At 47.7% G+C, this 26122-nt stretch overlaps 1 protein-coding gene across 1 annotated transcript in view; it reads right to left on the reverse strand.

Annotated features, from left to right (window-relative positions):
- The window catches only part of UXS1 (UDP-glucuronate decarboxylase 1), a 226566-nt gene that overhangs the window by 126100 nt on the left and 74344 nt on the right, over positions 1–26122 (reverse strand). The window contains exons 3-5 of the mRNA XM_086934303.1: positions 25346–25397; positions 14174–14217; positions 13570–13630 (exon numbers count right to left, since the gene is read on the reverse strand). Of these exons, the coding sequence (XP_086790429.1) occupies positions 13570–13630; positions 14174–14217; positions 25346–25397 (157 nt within the window). The remainder of the gene's footprint in view (positions 1–13569; positions 13631–14173; positions 14218–25345; positions 25398–26122) is intronic.

Raw genomic sequence — 26122 nt, forward strand, 5'->3', positions numbered from 1 at the left:
CTGAAGTTTTGCGGTGGTACCGGCGTACAGGGTGTTTCCGTAGTCCAGGCGGCTAGTAACCAGTGCGTGGGTGACCGTTTTTCTGGTTTCGGTGGGGATCCAGCGAAATGTTTTTTTGAGCATGCGAAGAATGTTGAAGCAAGAAGATGAAATGGCGTTGACTTGTCTGGTCATCGAGAGTGAGGAGTCCAGGATGACGCCCAGGTTCCGTGCGTGGTCCGTTGGGATGGGTGCTTTTCCTAGGGCCGCTGGCCACCAAGAGTCGTCCCAGGCGGAAGGGGAAGTACCTAAGATGAGGACTTCTGTTTTGTCTGAGGTCAGTTTAAGACGGATGTGCTTCATCCACTCAGCTACTTCTTTCATCCCTTCATGTAGGTTGGTTTTGGCGGTGTTAGGGTCTTTGGTGAGTGAGAGGATCAGTTGCGTGTCATCAGCGTAGGAGATGATGTTGAGGTTGTGTTGGCGTGCGATGGTCGCGAGGGGGCTCATGTATACGTTGAAGAGGGTGGGACTGAGTGAAGATCCTTGTGGCACGCCGCAGATGACTTCGGTGGCTTCTGACTTAAACGGTGGGAGGCCGTCTCTCTGAGTTCTTCCGGCAAGGAACGAAGTGATCCAGTCCAGTGCTTTTCCTTGAATTCCGATGTTGTTGAGGCGTTGTATAAGGGTGCTGTGACAGACTGTGTCGAAGGCTGCGGAGAGGTCAAGGAGGATGAGGGCGACTGTGTCTCCGTTGTCCAGTAGTGTTCGAATGTCGTCTGTTGCTGCGATGAGGGCGGTTTCGGTGCTGTGTTTGGCTCGGAAGCCGGACTGTGAGGAGTCGAGGGATTTGTTGGTTTCGAGGAAGGCGGCGAGCTGGTTGTGGACGGCTTTCTCAATGACTTTGGCCGGGAATGGTAGGAGCGAGATGGGCGGTAGTTTTTGAGTTCGGTGGGGTCTGCTGTGGGTTTTTTCATAAGGGCGCTGAGTTCGGCGTGTTTCCAGCTTTCCGGGAAGGTGGCGGAGTTGAGAGAGCAGTTGATGACGTCTCGGAGGTGGGGTGCGATGATGGAGTCTGCTTTGTTGAAGATGTGGTGGGGACATGGATCTGTGGGGGATCCTGAGTGGATGGAGTTCATCAGGCGAATGGTGTCCTCAGTGGAGATTGGGTTCCAGTCGTAAAGGATGTTCAAGGGGGGTTTAGGTTCGGAGGTAGGTTGGGTGGGTTGGTCTCCGGGTTGGTTGTTGAAGCTGTTATGGATGTCGGCGATTTTGTCGTGGAAGAATGAAGCTAGGGAGTCGCAAAGGATTTGAGAGGGAGTGATGTTGTTGGAGTTGGCAGTGGGGTTGGTAAACTCTTTGACGATGTTGAATAGTTCCTTGCTGTTGTGGCCGTTGTTGTCTAGTCGGTCTTTGAATGCGGATTTCTTGGCTGTACGGATCAGTTGGTGGTGTTTACGGGTGGCGTTTTTGAAGGCGTCTCTGGTGCTAGTGTTTGGGTCTTTTTTCAAGGCTTTCTCAAGGGAGCGACAGAGTTTCTTGGATCTCTTAAGGTCATCGTTGAACCAGGGGGCGTTTTTGCTGCCTAGCTTGATTTGACGTTTTTTCAAGGGTGCTAGGTTGTCGGCGCTGTGGGTTAGCCATTGTGTGAGGTTAATGGCTGCTAGGTTAGGGTTCGACGAATAGGCAGGGGGGTTTTGGAGAAGCGATGTGGAGATCTGGTCGATGGTGATTTTGTTCCAGTTTCTTCGCAGAGTAGGTTGAGGGTGGTTGTGGATGGTGGTCTTTTTGTAGTTAAAGTGAACGCAGCTGTGGTCCGTCCAATGGAGAGCTGTGGTGTGATTGAAGGAGATGTGCTTGCTGGAGGTGAAGATAGGGTCGAGTGTGTGTCCTGCGTAGTGGGTGGGGGTGTTTACTAGTTGTTTGAGTCAGAGGTTGGCTAGATTGTCCAGAAGGGTGGTGGTGTTGCTGTTGTTGCTCTTTTCCAGGAGGTCTCCCAGTAGAATGTAGTCCTCGGAGGGGAGGGCGTGTGGGGTGATGAAGTCAGTGATGTCTTCACTGAATTGTGTACGGGGTCCTGGTGGCCTGTAGAGGAGGGTGCCTCTGAGTGTGGTCTTGGGGTCGGTGTGGATCTGGAAGTGAAGATGTTCGGCGATAGTGAAGTTGACGTCGGAGCTGGTTGAGATGCGGATGGAGTTCTTATGGACGATGGCGATGCCTCCTGTTTGGATGGTGCGGTCTTTTCGGATGATCTTGTAGCCGTCCCGGATGGCTATGGTGATGTCTGGAGCTGATGAGGCGTTCATCCATGTTTCTGTTAGGAAGGCGACGTCCGGAGAGATGGTGTCTAGTAGATTCCAAAGGGCCCCACAGAACATGAATATACCAGTGCTGCAGAGATCCAGGAGAAAGTCAGAAATGTGACAATATTATCCCAAATGCCCTGGAGTCATTGTAATGAAGAACTCCACCCCATCCAGGACCAGTTCAATGAAAGAAAGCCTCAAGGAAGGAGTCAGGTGAAACATCAGCTTGTTGATCATGAACCCCAACTATGTGAGGAGGTTTAACGTTGTGTGTATGTGTGGTCTACGACTGCCTGTGGAGAGCCAGTCTTCACAACAAATTGCGGAGTTAAGGGAAAGCTACTATCCTTGACCCCCAAAAGATGGGCAGCGACCACCACCATCTTTTTCATGAACACCCGACGAGCACTGGTGAGGCAGAGGAGGAGCACGGCAAACTGAAAATGACCCTGTCATAAATTAAACAATTGCAGGACAGGTTTATGGAAATTAGTGTCCAGCATGTCCAAGGACACTATCCAGGGCAAACAGGATCTTGGCCAGTATGAGTATTCTGAATTTGCCATTCAGAGGTCGCAGCTCTAAAATGGGCTGAAGGCCTCCATTCTTCTTCAGCAAAAGGAAATAGTGGGAGTAGCACATTTTTTTTAGAGGTGAGAACTCCTCCTATAGCCCCTATGGAAAGTAGGACTTAAACCTCTTGCAAAATGAATGGACAGGCATTCCTCTGAGATTTGCTCTGATGTGGTGGAGTGTGGTGGTGATCTGGGGGAGCTGAATGAAAGGGTAGGCCACAGACTTGCTGAACGATTTGAAGGATTCATCTCTCAGATATGATGGAGCACACCCTGTAAAAATGTGTTTGATCCTGCCTCTCACAAGTTGATTGTGCACCACTCAAGGCATGCTATAGTGGCTTGGTGGCTGCTGTCGTAGGGGATGGGGACTGGGAGTACTGGTAACCTTGTTGGCCTGAATGTTGCAGGCCAGATCCACATTCTTTGCCTTGAAAGCACTGGGGTGATTGAAGCTGCGGTTGGAGAAACTGACAACGCCTTCCTACCATCCCCCTAGGGAACCCTCAGAATATCATAAACTCCCAAGCACCAGAAGGCCCAAGAAGCTTGTTGTGCCCCTAATTTTTTTTAAATGTTCAAAGACAGAATTGGCTTTCTAACCAAACAGGTCTGAACTATCGAAAAGTATTTCCAAATTAGATGCCAGTAAGTCTCCAGAAAGTCTTGTGGAGAGCATCCACATATGGTGGCAGAGCATCACAATGGTGTCAAACGCCCTTCCCAAACAATCTGTTGCATCAAGGCCAACACAAGTCATGACTTATTTGAGATAGTGAGGTCCTAAGGTTTTCCAGTGCTGCTATCAAGATCTTGCTGGCTATGTCCCAGAAGGCTTGCATGTATTGGCCCTATAAGCATACTGTGCTGAACGATTGCAATACTAGGCTGGCTGAGGAGGAAAAAGAAGGGTATTAGTCTTGGTATCAAATAGAGGGAAGTTGTAGGTCCTAGATATCAGATGCTTGTCAGAATACTACTGCAAATAATGCACTCTCTTATGGTTGGTGAGTCAAATGGCAAATGAAACCCTGTATCAGGGGAAGTATCAAGCCCACTGGCATCTTGCAAGTCTATGTAAAAATTGCCATCATCATAAATGAGGGAGTAGACCATCCCTCTCCCCACATCATCATCTATGTGTGGAGGTGAAATTTGAAGCCAAAAAAATGGAGCCTCTGATGAAGTGTTCACCCTGATAGAGGTACTGGATCAGGGCCAAACTGTATGGCCACCATTTGCTCCTTAACAATTTCGTAGCAGGACTTTGGTCGGGTCACACACTAGAAACAGCACCTAATCCTCTTCCGCGCCAATGAAGTTAGTTGGAGTTATTGGAGAAGGTTGTGGAGCAATGATGGAAGTTTGTACCGGAGTCAGAATGGCCCTCGTAATGGGTTCAAGGGGTTGAGACTGTGTCAAGGACAGATTTGCTGGTAGCTATCTGTTTGGAGACTCTTTCGGACCCTTGGAGCCTAAAGGCACGCCAGAGGGAGGTGGATAGACTTCAAATATCTGCAGCATGGGTTTAGGAAAATTGTGGTGCACTGGGATCAATTGTAGAATTGGAAGGAAAGAGAATGACAGTCATGCCCTCAATCATTCTCTTTTGATAGAGACTGGCAGTTTGGGTAGAGTCCTGCTTCTCTTTCTTCTGTTTGCATTTGGACTTTGATTTTGACTTACTGGAGGACTTCAACAACGATGCTGACATCTTGCAAGAGTGGCAGCAAGCCGGGCTTTAGACTTGGGGCGAGACCTGCTTGAGGCCCATGAGTGCGTTTAGCAAGGTACAGCTTCGCCTCTGTCCCGGATCACCTTTGGGTGCATGATAGCACACTTGTCGCTTGACTTCGAGTCATGTCCTGCAATGAAGCACTTAAGACACATCAAATGTAGGTCCATGACCAGCGTGTGTTTTCTATAGACACAGCATGGTTGAAACTTGCAGTGTTAGGAGTGGACATCATTCACTAGCACAATGGATTTTGTTCGATTTTTTAGGAGTCGTTGGAAGGCTAATGAAATTGGGAGCGGCGCGCCGGATCCACATTAAGAAGCACAACAACAAAGAAACTTAAGTCAGCCAGCAAGTGTAGCGTTTACATGTGGCTCAGTCATCACTTCTGTGGCAGTATAGAGTCAAAATGGAGCCACACTGCAACGCCAGGTAGCATTATAAGAGAACATTTGCCAGATTTATGCTGCACCCTGAGAAGTTTTTTTGAGGTGAGTAATCCACAGCTAGACATATCTGTCTGAAATACATAACAGTCTACTAAAGGCTTAAGCTCACCCCCTTTTCTGAATCGTTTTTGGCCACTATAGGTGTGGCAGGGTATACTCAGACATGAGTCCCTTTCTCACTGCACCATCAGGATTCAAGCAAGCCGGGCCGAAGACGGCTGAAATGCCAGAAACTGGTCCCCGGTAGCTTGTCTCCTTTCTGGTGAAAGAATTGGCTTGGTAGTTTAGTCTGCCCTGTTCCCATGATGCACTGGGCCAGGGACAGACTGATTTGCATATAGCCAGGTTCTGAGCTGGGATGGTGCAGTGAGATAAATAACGGTGATGGATCAAGCCCTGATCTTTGGATTGGGTAAGAGTGGTCTGCTTAATTCAGACACTCTGTTCATCACCACCCCCTTTTCTGAATCGTTTTTGGCCACTATAGGTGTGGCAGGGTATACTCAGACATGAGTCCCTTTCTCACTGCACCATCAGGATTCAAGCAAGCCGGGCCGAAGACGGCTGAAATGCCAGAAACTGGTCCCCGGTAGCTTGTCTCCTTTCTGGTGAAAGAATTGGCTTGGTAGTTTAGTCTGCCCTGTTCCCATGATGCACTGGGCCCGGGACAGACTGATTTGCATATAGCCAGGTTTGAGCTGGGATGGTGCAGTGAGATAAATAACGGTGATGGATCAAGCCCTGATCTTTGGACTGGGTAAGAGTGGTCTGCTTAATTCAGACACTCTGTTCATCACCACCCCCTTTTCTGAATCGTAAGCTGAAAGGCAGACTTCTAATTTATGGCTGAAGGGTAAACAAGTTTAAAGCAAAATGCGGTTTTTCATAATGCATTTTAGCATAACAAATGGGAACCGGCATTTTGCTTGCCGTTGTCTTTATCCATCACAGAGGTATGTTAGCTTAGCTGCTAAGTGACCCACCAGGTCATTCAAAACCTTCAACCACATCCGACTATGCCCAACTACATTTTCCATTCTGACCTAATGTCCCTGCATGCACAGTGTTGTGAGCTCACAATTCATGATTGTCATAGAGGCCACTTAGGAGCGATTAAGCACACGGTCCCCAAATGCTGGAGATTTACAAAAGGAGACGGAGACTTGAGGATTGAGCAGGTTTAGAGCAATGCAGCACACCACTTCCCTTGAAGGGCAAGGCTAGGACTCCGAGGATTGACACATTTGAAGTACAGTGCTTGGCCCTCGCTATGCGGACTTGTACAGCTGATCGAATGGCTAAATAGCAGCAGACTGTGGCTGGATCCACATGTGTGTGACATTAGAACCAATGGACGGGGGAGGAGGCCTTACCTTCCCATCACTTAGAAAGAGTGTATACAGTCTTGTTAAACAATTAGACATCTATACACAGATATGACGTCAAAAATACACATACCTCTTCAAAATATTCTTTCCAGTTAATTTTAGTTAGACTATTTGCAAATTAAAGTTAATCTAGCAACACTGAACAACTACACTGACTTAACTATACATATAACATCATGCCAGAGACTAGTTGTGGGTGCATTAGATGAGTTCCTGCATTTAGGTTTTTAAAGACTTTCACAGCCAAATATGAGTTCACTTGTTTTGCTCTCTCAATAGACTTGAAGTTGCCATTTTTACAAAACTTGAGAGAATCGTTCCATGTCATTAATCCACACTTGAGATTATAACAGCTTCTGGATAGAGTCAAGCAAATAAACAGTTGAACTCTAAAGTCACTTCATTTATTCAAATTATTGAAAGCAATAATCCTTGATGTGTTTTGCCCAATTGTGTGTATTGTGCCAAAATTTCATTTTTGAGGTTCTTCTCTCTAAACATAACAAGTGTGCTGTTCTATTTGTATGCTACAATGAAGGTACAAGAATGTGATAAATATCACAAGTCTGCAAGACAGGTACACTTTGAGGATTGCCTTTCATGTTCTTCCCAACCCTATCCCTAATAATATGCCATCAACTTTGAAGAGGAGGAGGAAACAAATATGCTACTTATCAGTATGCATCTGTTCTTGGCATGTAGGGCTGCTGACATTCATATCTGTGCATAGATTGCCACCTAGTGTTGGGTCCGGATGATTGCACATTGTTGTCCTGGAAGAGTCTTCGAAGTATCACGAGATAGATGGCTCCTCCCCTGGACTACAGTGCGCATGGGCATCAACTCCATCCTTAGATTGTTTTTAGCCATTGTGGCAGAGATGGAGTGTAATTCAGTAAGTGATGACACTGCTAAGAGTAATTCTGAGTGCTGCAGCCGCTACAGGCGCCGGGGAGGAGGGCGGGCGATATGAATGTCAGCAGCCCTACATGCCAAGAACAGATGCATTCTGGTAGGTAGCATATTCGGTTAGAGACATGTGGACTGCTGAATTCATATCTGTGCATAGAATATATAGCAGTCCCTCTATTAGCGGCGGCCGCCTGTGCCGGCTGCAGCAGTCTGAAAAAGTGTTCTTAGAACAGCCTGCCCTACAGCTGCCTGCTGTTTAGAGTGCACATCTACGCAGTAGTGTTTTATAAATGTGTGTATGGTAGACCATGTGGCTGCTCTACAAATTTCCTCAAACGGAATGTTTCCAAGGAAAGCCATGGAGGCCCCCAACTTTCGTGTGGAGTGGGCTCTTGGGGGAACTGTTAATGTGCGCTTAGCCTTTTGATAGCAAATCTGTATGCACTTAACGATCCACCTGGCTATACCCGCTTTAGAAATGGGGTTGCCTTTGTGTTGTGGGGAAAAGGCAACAAACAGTTGTTTTGTGTTCCTAAAATCTTTTGTCCTATCTATGTAGTACATTAGAGCTCTTTTGACATCTAGTGTGTGGAGCATTCTCTCTGCCACTGACTCAGGATTTTGGAAGAACACTGGCAGTTTTATACTTTGATTGATATGGAACTGTGAAACCACCTTAGGCAGAAACTTAGGGTTAGTGCGTAGTACCACCCTGTTGGAGTAAATCTGTATGAATGGCTCCTGGATAGTTAGTGCCTGAAGTTCACTAACTCGTCGTAGCGATGTGATTGCTATTAGAAAAGCCACTTTCCATGTCAAGAATTGTATCTCTCATGAGTGTAGAGGCTCAAAAAGTGGACCCATCAGTCTGGTGAGGACCACATTTAGGTTCCATACAGGTGCTGGCGGGTGTCGGGGAGGAATAACTTGTTTGAGTCCCTCCAGAAAAGCTTGATGGCAGGCACTCTGAAAAGTGAGAGATGCTGCCTGTTTTGGAGATAAGCTGCTATTGCGGATAAATGTATACGAATGGAAGCATAGGCCAGATTGCATTTGTATAGATGTAACAGATAACAGATGATGTTGTGAGTAGATGCATCTAGCGGATTAATGTTGTTGCTGGCACAATAAATGACAAACCGCTTCCATTTTGCCGCATAACATGCTCTAGTGGTGGGCTTTCTTGCCTCCCTTATGATATCCATACAGTCAGGAAGCAGGTTGAGGTAGCAAAATTCTAAGACCTCAGGAGCCAGATCGCCAGGTTGAGCTGTTGCGGATCTGGATGCTGAATGTCGCCATGGCTCTGCGTCAAAAACCTGGGCGTGCGGTGCAGCCTTTGTATGCGGTATCACGGAGTGTTCTAGAAATGTGGTGTACCATGGTTGGCGTGTCCACGTTGGAGCAACCAGGATGAGAGTTATCGAGTGCTGCTTCAGCTTGCGTGCCACCAGCGGTATTAGTGGTGCTGGGGGAAAAGCGTACGCAAATATGCCTGACCAATTCATCCATATCGCTTTTCCCTGCGACTGTGGGTGTGGGAACCTGGAAGTAAAGCTTTTGACATTTTGCGTTTTCCCTTGTGGCGAAGAGGTCTATTTGTGGATGACCCCACTGCTGGAAGTACGGGTGGAGTACTGATGGATGTATCTCCCACTCGTGCATCTGGTGGCTGTGCCTGCTGAGCAGGTCCGCCATCTGATTGTCCTTGCCTGGGAGGTGTTCTGCCATGAGGAAGATGTTTCTCTGAATGGCCCACTTCCACATGCTCGGAGCCAGATGAGACAACTGTGGAGAGTGTGTACCTCCCTGCTTCTGTATGTAGTACATGGCCGTCATGTTGTCCGTCCGGATCAACACCACCTTGTTGTACAAATGTACCTTGAATGCTTTCATTTCCATGAAGATAGCCATCAGTTGCAGAAGGTTGATGTGCATCTTTTTCTGCTGTGCTGTCGATAGTCCCTGCACTGTGTAGTGGAGTACATGAGCTCCCCATCCCTGGAGAGATGCGTCCGTCGTCAGTATAATCTGTGGCACAGGCTCCTGGAACGGTCGGCCCCTGCAAACGTTTTGTGGATTCCACCAATGCAGAGAGTTGTATGCGCGACCGGTCACCAACACTAGGTCCTTCAATTGTCCGTGAGCCTGATTTCACTGACGAGCCAAGCACTCCTGAAGCAGGCGCATATGTAGTCTCGCGTGCGGGACTATGAAGATGCAGGAGGCCATCATGCCGATCAACTGCATCAACACTCGTGCTGGAAGTGAGTGTTGTGGTTTGAATTTCTGTATTAGCAATTGCATGCTGTTGATACTCACTGAATTTGGCTGTGCTTTGGCTGCCAGAGTGTTTATTGTTGCGCCCAAGTACTGCCGTACGTGGGCTGGCTGAAGGTGGGACTTTGGATAATTCAGTGAAAACCCCAGATCGTGAAGAAGGTGAATGGTGTGGGACATGTGGGCGGCACATTGCTGGGCTGACTTCGCCTGGATAAGCTAGTCGTCCAGATAAGGGTAGACGTGATCGTTTTGTCTCCGTAGGTGTGCAGCCACTGTCGCCAAGCACTTGGTAAATACCCTGGGTGCTGTCGTCACTCCGAAAGGGAGGACCATGAACTGATAATGCTGATCCTGAATGGTAAATCTGAGATATTTCCTGTGTGACGGGTGTAGCGGTATATGGGAATATGCATCTTTGAGATCTAGTGTTGCGAGGAAATCTCCCTGACTGAGTAACGGTAGAACCTGCTGTAATGTGAGCATGTGAAAGTGTTCTGATAGAATGTACTGGTTTAGGGGCCTGAGGTCCCGTATGGGTCTGAGGGACCCGTCCTTTTTTGGGATCAAGAAGTACAGAGAGTACACCCCTGTACCTCTTTGTTCCACAGGCACGAGCTCTATGGCTCCTTTTTGCAGCATGCTGACTACCTCCTGCTGCAATAATTGTAAATGCTCTGCGGACATAGGACGGTGTCTTGGGGGTATGTTGGGTGGAGTGGATGTTAACTCCAGACAATAACCGTACTGGATAAGCTGCCTCACCCACCTGTCTGTAGTGATGGATTTCCAGACCGGCAGGAACTGTTGTAGTCTCCCCCCGACCGGTGTGGTATGTTCGGGGGGCAGTGACAAGACGTCACTGTTTGTTAGTGGCAGAGGATCGGGAGCTGTTTCCACGACCTCTGCCCTTGGTGCGGTTTCCACAGTAGCCACCCCTATTGTTCTTGTTGTAGGTGGTCTGCGTGCCTCCTTTACTGTATTGTGTCTGCTAGGACAGCAGGCCTCTGGAAGCTCCTCTATTGTTGGAGCGACGAAAAGAACCACCCCTGAACTGCTGCGACTGTAGAGCCCCCATAGACTTTGCAGTCTCTGTGTCCTTCTTAATTTTTTCTAAGGTGGTGTCCACCTCTGGGCCAAATAAGTGATCAGGGTTAACCGGCTGATTGAGTATGGTGGTTTGTACCTCGGGCTTGAAGCCGGAGATTCTCAGCCAGGCATGTCTTCGTAACATCACACTTGTATTAATTGCCCTAGCTGCAGTGTCTGCTGCGTCCAGCGCACACTTAGACTCGTTTGATACAAGCTTCCCTTCTTGTATGAGCATTTCTGCTGCCTACTTATACTCATCTGGCAAGTGTTGCAACAGGGTCTCGAGTGTATCATAATGAGCCCTGTCATATGTGGCTAAGAGTGCCTGTGTGTTGGAGATTCGCCAGATATTGGCCGCTTGAGCTGCCACCCTTTTCCCTGATGCTTCTAGCACTTTAGATTCTTTGTCAGGGGGAGGAGCATCACCCGTTGTTTGCGAGTTAGCTCTTTTGCGGGCATTGGAAACAACCAGAGAGTCCAACGGCAACGGTCCCTTGATATACGTAGGGTACACAGGTGCTGGCTTGTATTTCTTCTCAATTCTGGGGTTTATTACCCTTGCCCTTGTGGTCTCCTTAAAGATGTCTCCAGCGTGATTCAGGACACCTTTAAGCATGGGTAGAGTTTTGACAGTTCTCTCGGAGGTTGAGAAGGTGTCAAACAAAAATTCTTCTTCAATAGGGTCAGCATGGAGCTGGACATCATGATTTTTTGCTGCCCTCTCAATAAGTGCATTAAACGCAGCCGTGTCTTCTGTAGGTGACGTTTTAACAGCATAGACATGACTGTCCGGGGCAGTTTGTGAATCCCCTGGGTCAACAGCGTCTGTCCAGGGTTCAGGGCGATCTTCTGGATCAGTGTCTACAGGATAACTGTATTCCTCATTGTCACCATCTCCTATATCCACATTTGAGTATGTAAGTGAAATAGGAGCAGTGTCTTGTCCCTGTGGTTGTATCGGTTCAAAAAGAAGAGGTGACGTAGCAGAATCCCTCTTTTTCTTCAATGGAATTTTGTATGACTCCATAGGCTGTTCTGGGGCGATTTTCCGCTTGAAAATGGAAAGTCTACCCGTCTCGGCGTCGATTAATTGCCTTGACTGATCTTCCTGCGGAGGCTGTCGATGCTTGGTGGCCCCTTCCGTAGTTGTAGGCTTTGGCCCCATGGACACCTTCTTGGCCGCCTCGACGCCGGTCTTAGGTGCGAACGCTTTAGGTACCACTTTCGGCAGCAGCGTGAACTGAATCGGTGCCGACGACTTTGTTGGTTTACGGACTGGCTTCGGGGGTGGAGTGGTCTTCGGCCCGACAGCAGCAGACTTTTCTTTGATGCGTTGCAGCGATTCCGCCACCTGCTTCGAAAAGGAGGCGGATGGCTGTGTTGACTCGACGGGGTCTTTAGAGCCACTGCTAGTCTTGGACTCGAGGTCCTTACTGCCCTTAGGCTTGTCGAGTCGATGTTTAGGATCGGGAATGTTCTGAGTTTCGAGTCCCTTGTTAGTGTCTACGGCCTTCGGTGTCGACTTCTTTGGGTCGACGTCCTTGGCCACTTTCTTCGGCGCCCCGGCCTTCGGCTCGAAACCCTGTAGCGACCTCCCCGGGTCGATAACAGTCTTCTGTTTCGTCGGTGCCGATGGTTCAGAACCCTTCGACCCGACCAAAGTAATACGCACTTTCGGTTTCGATTTCGTTTCCGGTGCTTTCGGTTTTGTAGACACCGATGCTTTTGGCTTCGATTTCGATCGGTCAACCGATGGCTCGTTGGAAATGTCCGTAGCCGGGCCTTGAGGTGAGGCTGTAGAACTATGCGTTCGATCTTGGGTAAGGCCATGTGGCGATCCCTCGACCTGAGCCTTATCGAGTGCTTTGGTCTCGGCCCCCGTACCAACGGTTGGGCCTAGCTCCTCGCTCGAGCTATCTTCCACGGCCGCGAAGGCCGCATCGCTGTCTCCTACCTCGTCGACGACGTCTTCATTATCGACCATTTCTACATCTGCGTCGTAACTGGAGTCGATCTCCGATGTAGGATCAGACAGGTTCTCTTGAACTTCCTGCTCGACTCACTCATCTTCCTCGGCATCGTAGATGTTCACCGGGTCAGGTGCCGTCTGCTGGGCCTCCTTCCGCGCTGCACGTCGAAGGCGAATCGTCTTCTTGGAGCGGAACCGAGAACAAGCCATACAGCTGGCTTCATCGTGATCCGGAGACAGGCACTTGTTGCACACCGGGTGAACATCGATGTGAGGATACTTGGAGTTGCAAACGGGACATCTCTTGAACGGGCTCCGTTCCATGATGGATCGTCGATAAGGCCTCTGGCGTCGACCGGGCCTTGGTGCTGAACAGCTACGCGGCTCTTCTTGAAGTTTGGCTCGATGATAGAGCTGGAACGAGTACTGGGCACCGATCGCAAAGACAATACCGACGATAACTAAAGGCCTTTTGGCGAAATGTAAAGGTTTTTATAGATTTCGAACTGGAGTTAACAAATATGCATCCGAACCCAATGGTGGAAAAAAACAATCTAAGGATGGAGTCGATGCCCATGCGCACTGTAGTCCAGGGGAGGAGCCACCTATCTCGTGATAATTCGAAGACTCTTCCAGGACAACAATGTGCAATCATCCGGACCCAACACTAGGTGGCGATCTATGCACAGATATGAATTCAGCAGCCCACATGCCTCGAACCTGAGGTAAGGAGAGGCAAGAACAGAGTACATTATAAATAAACATCTTCCGCATAATTTGTTGCCATCTGTATGTATGCAAAGTTGAAGATTTACTATAAAAAGTAGCCCAACAGTGTACGTCATTCAAACAAAGACTTCTGTATCACAAAAGAAACTTACCAGAATTCTTTTACGATCTTTTTCTGAAAGAAATTTCACTGGAGGGTACTTCTGGGTGAAACTATACAGAGAGAAACCAACAACACAAACGTTTATATTCTGGAAAACGTCTTGCTTAATGAAGGAGGCTTGAACAGCTCATCCACAGAACCTTCACTGCCTAAAGAGTTCCTCAGACACTTAGTCATTTATCAAACAATTCTTCTCAACAACAAAATTTAAAAGATACCTAGGATAAATTCAGATTTAAAGGCTACCATCAATTTCTCTTGAACAGCTTTGCACTGTTTTTTATGTCATTAGGGTATTGACAGTCTGTCTTGCCAACAGTTCTAGCATTACATTCCGGAGATGTTGGCCCATCCTTTGCTTGTACATTGCAGTTATGTCTTTAAGGGAACGCAATTGTGTTATTATGAGATTATCACACACCCAGGCAGACACTCTCCAAAAGACATCAGCAAGCATAATCACATATCAGTTCTGGCTGCCAAGCCTGTGTTGTACTTCCCTGTGAAAGCAGACAATTCCACTAGTGTTTACCATTGCATGATTCTAATGCAAGGGGTCTGAGTTATAGGCTGATTAATAAACAGATACACACCTTTTTTCTAAGTCTTTGATCTTCTCTCTCAACGGTTCCACGATCTACAAAAAACAAATGGAAAATAAACTTGTTATAAACAAACTGGCAGATTTAAATTTTCAAAGGCAAAGCAAATGAGCAATAGCCTAAAAAGCAAACAAAGATGTATTTATATGGGGAAAGAGAGGTTGGACGCAAATGCAGAATAGAACGAGACAAAGCTAGAGATCTGATAGACAGCAGTATTAAAATAGGTTTAAAAGAATGGACATGTGTAACCTGGAGGACCAACGAGAGCCGCCCTCCCCCCGATACCCGGCGCGAACCTATAACCTGTGACCCCCCCCCCCCCTCTTATCTCCACAGCCCCCGAGACTCCCGGAGTGGTCCCGAGTGGAGCAATACAGCTGTGACGAAGAAGACGAGATCGGGCCCTTTAACTGGATGGGAGGTCATATGGAGGAGGAGGAGGAGTCCCGATCCCCGATAAGTAGCAGCAGTGAGAATCCACAGGTGTGTTATTACACCGGAGGAGCGGACAGAGAGTGGCAGAGAGGAGAGGCGTGGAGCAGTGTGGAGATCGGAGCAACGAGAGCGGAAGTGAAGGAGAAGCAGGAGCCAGGTGAAGAGACCGAGGCGTACGCACCCCGAGTACCATCAGAGACGGAGGAGCCGCCAGGAGGAGGTGAAGACGAGGACGGGAGGAACGCAGCGGAAAGGAGAAAGCCAGGAGGCCAATACTACGCGTCGCCCAGCCGCACACTTGGAGGGGTGTGGCTATCCGAGGTGCGTACTCGTATCGTGGGCTGGGTAAAAAAGAAAGGCAGAAGCCTCACCTAAACCATCCTGTTCCCCGGGGACCCACCACCTTCACGTCCTGTGTACAGTTCTGCACTTACGGTTTCCCTCACTCCCCACCCCTTGCTACCAGTATATAGTTGGAAGTGTGGACTGATACTTTCCTCTTTGTGTTCCCCCCCCCCCCTCACCTGTGGAGTCTGGGTCATTACGGAGCCGAAGGAGAACAGCCGAAGGAGGAGCCCGATCCGAAGGAGGGAGGAGGGACTAATCCGAAAGACCCGGCTAGAGAGAAGCCGATCACCGAGGAGAGGCGTCCCACAAAAGACCTGTACCGATTTGTTGTTTTAACAATTAAAACCTTCTAAAACCAAGACACGTCTCCTGCCCTTCCCTACCCCGCATGTTACAGTGGTGGAGAATGCGGGCAACCCATCCGTCTGTGTAACGAAGATGGACGATGTAGTACAGGCACTCGTGAAGGGTCAGGAAAGACTGGAGTGGCTCGCGGAGCAACAGATTCGATCAGCAGATGCCGACAGGGAAATCATGAAAGCGGCCATGGCGGCCCGTGCACTCGACCCTCCCCTGGCCAGCGGTCCAGTAACATTAGGAGGAACCCCTCAGAGCATCAGTGCGGTGTCCCTTCAAAAATATCAGCCAGGCGAGGATCCAGATGCGTTCTTGCTAAACTTCGAGAGGGCTGCCCGAGCATGCGGTTGGCCCGGAGCGAAGTGGCCGTTCTTTCTAGCGCCGTTGTTGGTGGCTACCAGGTGGCGAATCCAAGAGGCGACACCCCATATGCCGATATCAAGAGGATCATCTTGGATTAGATCAAGAGGCATACCGCCTCAGGTTTCGTAAAGAGCGAGGAGTACCAGGGGAGCCCCCTAAAACACTGTTTGTTCGGTTAAAGATGGCTGCCGACAAATGCCTAACACGTGCGCAAAGAGGAAAAAATGGACAGGATCTATCTGGAACAGTTTCTAGAGGCCCTGCCGTTTGCCACACAGAGGTGGTTAAAACAGCATCACAACCTTACCACCACCCAAGCTGTGGAAATGGCCACTACGTTTTCGAGAGTGCAACAGAGACACCCCCCCACCCCCCTCCATGGGAGCTGAAAAAACAAAGGGCTGCCTTCAAAACCGAGAGAAGACCACTGAAAGTCCCGGACCCGCCTAAGCCCAAACCTTGGAGACCAGAAACCCCGCCTCATAGCGGACCACAATGTTTCAAATGTAGCACCTGGGGCCACATAGCCCGACTGTGCCCCAGGAAGAAACCAGCAGAAGAACCTATGGAAGTCGGGTACCTGCCAAGGACTGTACTATATTCAGCCGAAATGGGGCATGCATATAGAGTGAGTATAGAGGTAAATGGTAACCCTGCCAAAGCCCTCCTAGATTCAGGTTGCCGCCAATCGGTGGTACAAGCACATCACGTGCGGCCCCAACAGGTCATTCCCAGGGAAAAGGTGTACATCAGGTGTGTCCATGGTGATGTGAGACCCTACCCTGTGGCGGTACTTCCCATAGTCCCCTGCAAGGGTAACCCCCATAACATCCGAGTGGGTGTGCTGTCCTCTCTTCCGGAGGACCTGATAATTGGAACGGACAATCCCACCTTCCTAGACATGTTTCGTCAGAGCATATGACCCTACGACCAAAGGAGGAAAACCATTGAGAGCAATCGACCGTTGCCCGCATTGGTATCCCCCGAACCCTGGATCCTAGACAGGAGTTTTAATTTTGCTCAAGCAAACGATGCAACATTGTTCAACGCGTGGGAAACCGCTCACCAAACCCAAGGACAAACGCCGCTAAGATACCCCCGTTTAATTAAAAACGACTTACTGTACAGACAGGGACAAAAGGACGATCCGGAGCAATTACTCGTCCCTGTGCCATTCAGAGAACTAGTACTCTTCTATTCTCACTCCCACTTGGTAGCCGGCCATACGGGAGCAGAAAAAACAACTCAGAATATCCTTAGATGCTTTTATTTGCCTGGGATCTACAAGTACGCTATGACCTTTTGCCAGGAATGTGACATTTGTCAGAAAAGGAATATGACCAGACCTCCAGCTGTGCCTCTGCAACCCCTCCCCATCATCGGGGTGCCCTTCAAGAGGGTTGGCATGGACCTTATAGGCCCTCTTCCCAAGACAAGAAAGGGACACCAATACGTCCTTGTAATCGTGGATTACTCAACAAGGTTTCCGGAGGCCTTTCCGCTTACATCCACCACCACCAGAAACGTAGCGGACAAAATGCTGGAACTGTTTTCTAGGGTGGGGTTCCCTACGGAAGTTCTGACTGAATAGGGAACCCCCTTTGTGTCTCGCCTGATGAGAGGTCTGCCAGCTTCTGCATATCCATCAAATCAGAACTGCCGTCTACCACCCCCAAACGGACGGGCTAGTAAAAAGGTACAACAGAACCCTGAAGACCACTCTTAGAAAAATGTTAGGGGTTAACAGAGCCGACTGGGACCAGATCCTGCCCCTAGCCTTGTAGGTCATCCGCGGACAAAAACAAAGCAGCATGGGTTTCTCGTCGTTTGAGCTACTATACGGTCGCCAACCACGCTCTCTACTGGACATGACGAAGGAGGCCTGGGAGAAGGAGACCCCGGAGGAAACGCTAAAAACCCTGGAGTATGCACGGAACCTTCGATCCAAGCTTGGAAAATTAAGAGACCTGGCTTTTGCCAATCTGGAAAAAAAACAGGGAAAACAGAAAACGCTGTACGACAAAGGAAAAAAATGGCGTTGTTTACAGAAGGACGATTGGGCCTTGGTCCTCCTACCCTCTTGGTCTCAGAAATTCAAAGCGGAATGGGGAGGTCCTTACAGGGTGGTCGACACTATTGGGAACACCAGTTACCGGCTGCAAATACATCCCCGGAAGACCCAAGTGTACCATATAAATATGCTAAAAAAATGGCTCGGTACACCACCAGTGGGGATACATTTTGCCGACCCCAAACCACCGGACGTAACGAACACAATAGACAAACTCGTGATCAATGAGGACCTAAGAGAGGTAGAGAAGCAGGAGCTGATGAACACCCTGAAAGAACACGCCAATGTGTTTGCGGACATACCGGGAAAAACACCCTGGCTGAACACCACATACCGACCCTACCAGGGAAGATTGTCAAGATCCGTCCCTATAGGATACCAGAAGCCAGAAGGAAGGGGATCCGACAAGAAGTGGCAGAAATGCTGAGGTTAGGCGTCATCAGACCCTCCCATAGTAACTGGTCAAGTCCCATCGTAATGATCCCAAAACCCGATGGAACTCGGAGGTTCTGCATGGACTTCCGAGCCCTTAACGAGATTTCCACCTTCAACGCTTATCCTATCCCAAGGATAGATGAACTCATCGAAAAATTAGGGGAAGCCAAATTCATAAGCACCATAGACCTCACTAAAGGTTATTGGCAAGTTCCCCTTAATGAAGAAGACCGACACAAGACCGCATTCACCACAGACGAAGGGCATTTCAAATTCACAGTGTTGCCGTTTGGGCTACACGGAGCCCCGGCCACCTTCCAAAGGCTGATGAATAACCTGCTAAAAGACATCTCGTCCTTCACATCCACCTATCTGGACGACATTGTCTTATTTAGCCCAGATTGGGAGACCCACTTAAAACATCTGCATCAAGTCCTGGATACCCTTGAGAAGGCACACCTGAAGATCAATGCGAAGAAATCAAGAATGGCTTATCAGAAAGTAAAATATCTGGGGTACGTCCTAGGACATGGCCTTATCGAGCCCCAAATAGAAAAGGTACGGGCCATAGCAGAGACACAGTTCCCTAGAACAAAAAAGGAAATGCGTGCGTTCTTGGGCATTATCGGCTACTATAGACGCTTCATTCCCCAATTTGCTCAGCTAGCCGCCCCCCTCACTGAGACCCTGAAGACTAGAGTCAAACTAACTGAGTTGTCCACCCCAACCCGGGTATTGCTAGAAGCCTTCGCTGCCCTGAAACGCATGATCACGTCAACCCCCATCCTGTCCTCACCAGACTTTGCACGTCCCTTCTCCCTGCACCCGGATGCGTCCGATTATGGTATAGGGGCTGTGTTATCACAGGTGGGGGTGGATGGGCTAGACAAAATTAAAAGATGATGTGGCACACCCTTTAGTATGATAACAGTTCAAACGAGGTAGTTTTTAGAAACTCAGTGAGTTGTTTTTGGGCGCCCCAGGAACGGTCTCTTTTGGCTGATAAGAGACACAAATATTGTATACAAACAACAAGGGGGCGTGGGGGCTTCCCACGCTAAATCCTGTGGTGCTCCAGTGGAGGTAATAACCTCAATTTATTCAAAGGTAATTAGGTTCAATGATGTGAATAAGTTCATCAGAATGTTTTTATTCCATAGGAGTCATATTAATATTCATATAGACTGAAATTCAATTCTTTCAACAAATACGTTTTTGGAATGCCAATATCCCTATGCATTTCGGGATCTAGGTCCCTTCATCAGGGGAATGGGTATCTGTGAAGGAAATAAACATTCGCTTTAGGATGGGGACTCAACCCTTAACATCATATAAGAAAAAACGTGGTGAAAAGTGGCGGCTGGAATGTGAAAATCACGGGTACTACAAACTGGTGCAGATCGAACCGATTGTGAATCGTGAAATTAGTGCCATAATTAAAATGAGCCAAAGAAAAGTAAACGTGTCGAGATGAACGGCGGAGTGCAATCACCCGAGTGGCGTTCATAGCAAGCCAGTAAAAGTGACCGAGTTCGTCTACCGGGTTCCCGGAGTGGACACCCCGTGAATGTGCATTTTAAACGCGTGATAAAGACAAACATACGTTTGTGTTGTATTCTTACCCGAAACGTTCTTTAGATGGCATAACAGCGTGCTGCGGTTGTCAGTAGAAGATGCCAGAGTTCACACGAGGTTAGTGTCAGGACATAGATAAAGGACCAAGGAGTGAGGTGTATGAACATAAAAGACGGACCCAGGCCGTAAAAATGTTGTGATATTAAAAAGAATATATAAATGATAAAAACATCCCGTGGGTTTCAAAGGTACGAAGTTATTTCGCAAACAATATAACGGAGTAGGTCAAAATAATCACCACAGTGAATTAAGAGTTAAGTAAAAGGTAAGTATGAACAGTGTCGGCCATCTTGGGTAGGGGAATGTCAGAAAGATATACCAAATACATGCTTAATGCATGGAACAGTGGGTACAAATGAAAATTCGCCACATTCACTATACAGTCAGCATATCAACAGAAGATCCAAGGGGATCGGGTGACAGCTGGTGTACAAAAGAGCGTTATTACGATCAGTTTTTTTGACAAATAACGAAGTCTTTAAGCTGGCATTCTCTAAGGTGACTTGAATGTTTAGGAAAGGTAAACTCTTAGTATCAGTGTTGTAGGTAAATCGGATGTGGTCATCTACCTGGTTGAGGTGTGAAATGAATTAATTGATTTCTGTAGCGGGACCTGCCCAAATTAAAAAAATGTCATCGATGTATCTCCAGTATGTTACAATTTTATTCTGCCATAGGTCATTTTCCAAAATATCGTCAATTTCCAATCGATGCATGAACAAATTTGCGTAGCTGGGGGCTGCACAATTGCCCATGGAAGTGCCAACTAGTTGCAGGTAGAACTCGTTATCCCAACTGAAGTAACTATGGTATAGCATGAATTGCATGAGTTCGAGTAGTAGCACTTTCAAATCGTCATCCATTGAGCTGGAGAGTAAAAAGGATTCCAATGCTTCAATGCCCCTGTTGTGTGGTATTGATGTGTATAGAGCACACACATCGATCGTCAGAGTATTCTGGAGGTTGGATCTTAATGTCACTTTGTTCAATTGATTCAAAAAAAAATCAGTGGAATCTCGTATGTATGTGGACATACTTCTCACCAAAGGCTGTAAGTACATATCAACGAACTTCCCGGTGGGTTCATGGATGGAATTTTTAGTCGACACAATAGGTTTGAATGGTGGTTGATGCAAACTTTTGTGGATTTTAGGCAGCATATGGATGCTGGAACACTTCCGGTTGGGTGGATTAAGTATTTAATATCTTTTTCAGTGATCGTTCCCATTTCCTTGGCATTTTCCAAAATGGTTCGTAGGATCTTTGCAAAGGCTTCAGCAGGGTCAGAGACCAGTTTCATGTAAAGCTGCTTGTCATGCACATGGGTGGTTACACTTACTTTGTAGAACTCTTGATCCAATAAGACTATGGCTCCTCCCTTGTCAGCTTTGCAGCAGGTGATATTTTTATTGTTGGTAATTTCCCTGAGAGTTCTGTAGTCTCTGGAATTGAAATTGTTGGTTTTTGGCGGTGGTTTTTTAAAGATTTGTTTCAGTGCATTAAGAGTAATGGTTTCGTAGGAATCCAATATCTTGTGGCTCACAGGAGCTATGAAAGAACTCTTGCTTCTTAAATCTTTGCAAGCATGAAGTGTAGGTGGGCCTGTTGGCGGGTTCACATTGGTGAAAAAGTGACGTAGTCGTAAGTTGCGCATAAATTTAAATACACAAACTTCCATCTCGGGTTCATTGGAGTGGTAAGTGGGGACAAAGGATATCCCTCTTTGTAACACGTTTATCTGGTTGGTAGACAATTGTGTCTGAGAAATGTTTATGACTAAGTTCTTTTGCTCCTGGTTGCCTGAGCTATAGATGTTACTGCTGTGTGGTTGCGGTTTCTACCCCTCCTGGTTCTATGCTTACGGCTGCACCTTTCTCTAAAAAAGGAACACCAGAGGTAGTAGGGATGTTCTGGACATTCTCGCTGCCTTTATCCTGAGGGGTTGTTCTTTGGGTCCTGCCCTGTGGTGGGCCCCATCTTTGTGTTGTTGATCCATCAGATGAGGTCTCATCAGATGATTGATTGGTAAAGGATCTTTGTTGTCTCCGCTGGGCGTAGACTTCCGCCCAACTGTACACTTCCCCAAGTTTGTAATCCATAGTGTCTCTTTTGTATTTCTGATTTTTCTATCATTTATTTCTTTGGTATATTTGTCCAGCTGGACGTTGATGTCCTCCAGAGCTTTAGCTAGCTCATCCTTGTTCATGTTTTTCTCCAGGTTCTGTTGGATTTGGCCAATCTCTTTTTCGAGATCATTCATCACCTTTGAAAGTTCTTCTACAATCAGAAGGATTAGGTCCAGGGAACAACGGTTCAAAATAGCGTACCAACGTTCCGTGAACTTCGGATTGTTCCGGCAGAGAGTGGGCTTTAGGGCGATGCGTAACCCTCTAGGGATGCGTAGATCTTTACGGTAACGGATCAATGTCCCTGCGTGTAAACGCTGGTTGATGATGCTTTTCGACATGTATAGGAGTTGCCTTAACATGCTTGGATTAGAAAAAGTGCTAGTTGAGGCCGGGTCCACTTCCTTGACAAGTGAATATATCAGTTTGGTTTCATCCAAATCAAATCCAAAAGTTTCGGCACGATTTGCCGTGATGCTTGAAATTTCTTCATAGGACATTATGATGGGGTGCTCACACTTTGTGCCAAAGGTAATAGACAAAATTAAAAGATGGTGTGGCACACCCTTTAGTATGATAACAGTTCAAACGAGGTAGTTTTTAGAAACTCAGTGAGTTGTTTTTGGGCGCCCCAGGAACGGTCTCTTTTGGCTGATAAGAGACACAAATATTGTATACAAATAACAAGTGGATGGGCTAGAACATCCCATACTATACATCAGCAGAAAGCTGGTCCCCAGGGAGCTCAGGTACCCCACGGTTGAAAAAGAGTGCCTAGCGATTAGGTGGGCGGTGGACAAGCTGGCATACTATCTGGAGGGGGTCCATTTACCCTCTATACAGATCATGCGCCCCTCCTATGGATGGCTCGCAAAAAATCAAACAATGCAAGGGTGATGCGTTGGTTCTTGGCTCTACAGCCCTTTGCATTCACGGTATGTCACAAAAAAGGAACTGACAATACAGGTGCCGATTTCCTCTCCAGGAATCCACTTCCCGAACGGAAGTGTCCAGGGGGGATGGTGTGTAACCTGAAGGACCAAAGAGAGCCGCCTCCCCCCCGAAACCCGGCGCGAACCTATAACCTGTGACCCCCCCTCTTATCTCCACAGCCCCAGAGACTCCCGGAGTGGACCCGAGTGGAGCAATACAGCTGTGACGAAGAAGATGAGATCGGGCCCTTTAACTGGATGGGAGGTCGTATGGAGGAGGAGGAGTCCCGATCCCAGATAAGAAGCAGCAGTGAGAATTCACAGGTGTGTTATTACACCGGAGGAGCGGACAGAGAGTGGCAGAGAGGAGAGGCGTGGAGCAGTGTGGAGATCAGAGCAACGAGAGCAGAAGAGAAGGAGAAGCAGGAGGCGGGTGAAGAGACCGAGGCGTGCGCACTCCGAGTACCATCAGAGACAGAGGAGCCGCCAGGAGGAGGTGAAGACGAGGACGGGAGGAACGCAGCGGAAAGGAGAAAGCCACGAGGCCAACACTACGCGTCGCCCAGTCGCACACCAGGAGGGGTGTGGCTATCCGAGGTGTGTACTCGTATTGTGGGCTGAGTGAAAAAGAAAGGCAGAAGCCTCACCTAAACCATCCTGTTCCCCGGGGACCCACCACCTTCACGTCCTGTGTACAGTTCTACACTTACGGTTTCCCTCACTCCCCACCCCTTGCTACCAGTATATAGTTGGAAGTGTGGACTGATACTTTCCTCTTTGTGTTTCCCCCCCTCACCTGTGGAGCCTGGGTCATTACGGAGCCGAAGGAGAACAGCTGAAGGAGGAGCCCGATCCGAAGGAGGGAGGAGGGACTAATCCGAAAGACCCGACTAGAGAGAAGCCGATCACCGAGGAGAGGCGTCCCGCGAAAGACCTGTACCGATTTGTTGTTTCAACAATTAAAGCCTTCTAAAACCAAGGCACGTCTCCTGCCCTTCCCTACACCGCATGTTACAACATGGAAACTACAAAGGCCATAATAAAGGAAAGGAGTATAGCCAATAGAAGAGCCTTCATGCTATCAGAATATTGCAAATTGTTGAGCCATTAACAGCAGATTGGCAGCAGGAACGGTTCTAAATATTTTTTACGTTTAAATGAAAGGAACAAATATGGATGAATTGTAGCAGATAAATCCCATGCGTATTATTTAAGCCCTCGACTCTTTAGCACTGGAATCCTGTGAAACAGAGTTGTAATACGGAAATAAAACGTTACGCGATTTTGGAGGCTTAGCACTAGGGGTGGGCGGAATTTGCATAATCGCATTACGCAAATCTCTATTAAACGGTAAACACGCAGAATTCCTTGTTCGTGGTGCTTTTTGACTGTTCGCAATCGCTGTTTGCGTGCTCGGGGGAAAATATCTTGCAAACACGCATTTTGAGAATGCGAACAAGCAAAAAATTTCGCGTAGTCGCGGAACGCAGAATTTTGGGCTATTTCGCGTTCTCTGCGGAACGCAAAATTACCCAAATTCCGCAAGCGGAACAAAATTCACCGCCCAGGTCTACTTAGCACTAAGCTATTACAGGTTGCAATACGGACCGTCTTCTGATGGGAGGGAAGGTAAAGCTTCTACTATCGGTTAACCTCAACATCACCCACATCAAGACTCACCAAACTATGTCAGCCAATTGCTGGCAAAGGTCCAGCTGGCACTTATTTGATACCTATGCTAAGTGCAAGGCATAGAGTACCCTTTGCAAAACAGTAACCTAGTGAATTTAACACACGAAGAGCATTCTAAAGATATAAAAATACCACTGAAAGCAGCCACAAGCACCAAAAATAAGGAGACAAGCTTTATCATACAGGTATTATCTACTTGCAGCCGCTTTCCGTGCAGGTAACAGGGGTGGGACCACGTTGGGGGGGGGGGGGGGGGGGGGGATTTCTAGGGATGATGCAGAGGGGAAAATATATTATTTAATTTTCCCCCTGCATCGTCCCTCGAAACCCCTGTGGCCTCTCCGCAGCTGTCTACTTGAGTCTAAGGTGAGTACAGTTTTCCGAAAAATGTTGGAAGTTTTGGTATAGATCCTTTTAGATATGAAGGCCCTATAGGAAGTGCTCAGTTTGGAGTACAGACGTTGATCTTCAGCTAGCTGGGAAAAGGTTGTTGTTGAAAGTAGGAAACTGAGGGAAAAAAGTGTGAACAGGTTTCAAAAAGAAAGAAAAAAACATTTCTACCCAGACCTGTGATATTAGTGTTATTTGTTACTTCAGTCATTCTCCAAACAGATTTATCAAGATTGAGACACATTTCTGACTGCGACACTAGTAATGGGTTCATTTATCGCTCATGTTTTCTAAACTGATCAATGCTCTTGATAAGGCTACGTCAGAGTTCGAAATTACACTGACACTTTGCAAGCCGCAGCTTACTATCACTAACCTCTTCGATTTTCCTTTCTATTTTCTGATCACCATTTTCTTGTATTGTCTTGCTAGAAGAAAAAAAATATTGTTAAAGTTACACATTTGCTTGGCACTTTCACATGATCGCTGAAAGTCTTGTTCGGAAGACATACCTAAAGAGACATATGTGAAAGTAGCAGACCCGAGTACACATTTACAAAACCCACCGTCAGGTCAAACCCTGCTTCTATGCACCCATGCCGCATACCTATGTCAGACTGAACAGAACAACATAATACCTGCATGTGCTAAATGGTAACGAGACATTTCCAAAATGGGACCGTATTTATTACATTTGAGGCGCAGGACGGCGCAGCAAGTCACCTTGCTGCACTGCCTCATAGGGAAATATCAGGAATGTGCTGTATTTATTCAATACAGCACATTCCTGTCCTTTCCCCCTGCGCTGGGGTCGTTTTGGCGCCAACGTAGGCACTATTGCACCATGGCACAAGAGTGTCTGTGTTGTAGGCTGAATTGCTTTTGAGCAGGAAGGGGCACCTTCCTCCCTAAAACAATCATGAGAGGCTGTTTTCTCTTTCTATGTGTGCTGCATTTTGCAGCACACATAGAAAGAGGAAAGAACGCGAGAAATAACAATATTTCTCCCAGTTATGCCTCTTCTGGGCAGGCATATCTTTTTGGTGCATTCCCAGGTTTACAAGTCCTTATTAATCTTGGAATGCATAAAAGAAATGGGAGTAGCGTGGGACACCTACAGCAACGCCCAACAAATGACTCTCATGCAGAGTAA

The sequence above is a fragment of the Lissotriton vulgaris genome, chromosome 8 (genome assembly GCF_964263255.1).
Source record: "Lissotriton vulgaris chromosome 8, aLisVul1.2, whole genome shotgun sequence".
Classification (NCBI taxonomy): Eukaryota; Metazoa; Chordata; class Amphibia; order Caudata; family Salamandridae; genus Lissotriton; species Lissotriton vulgaris.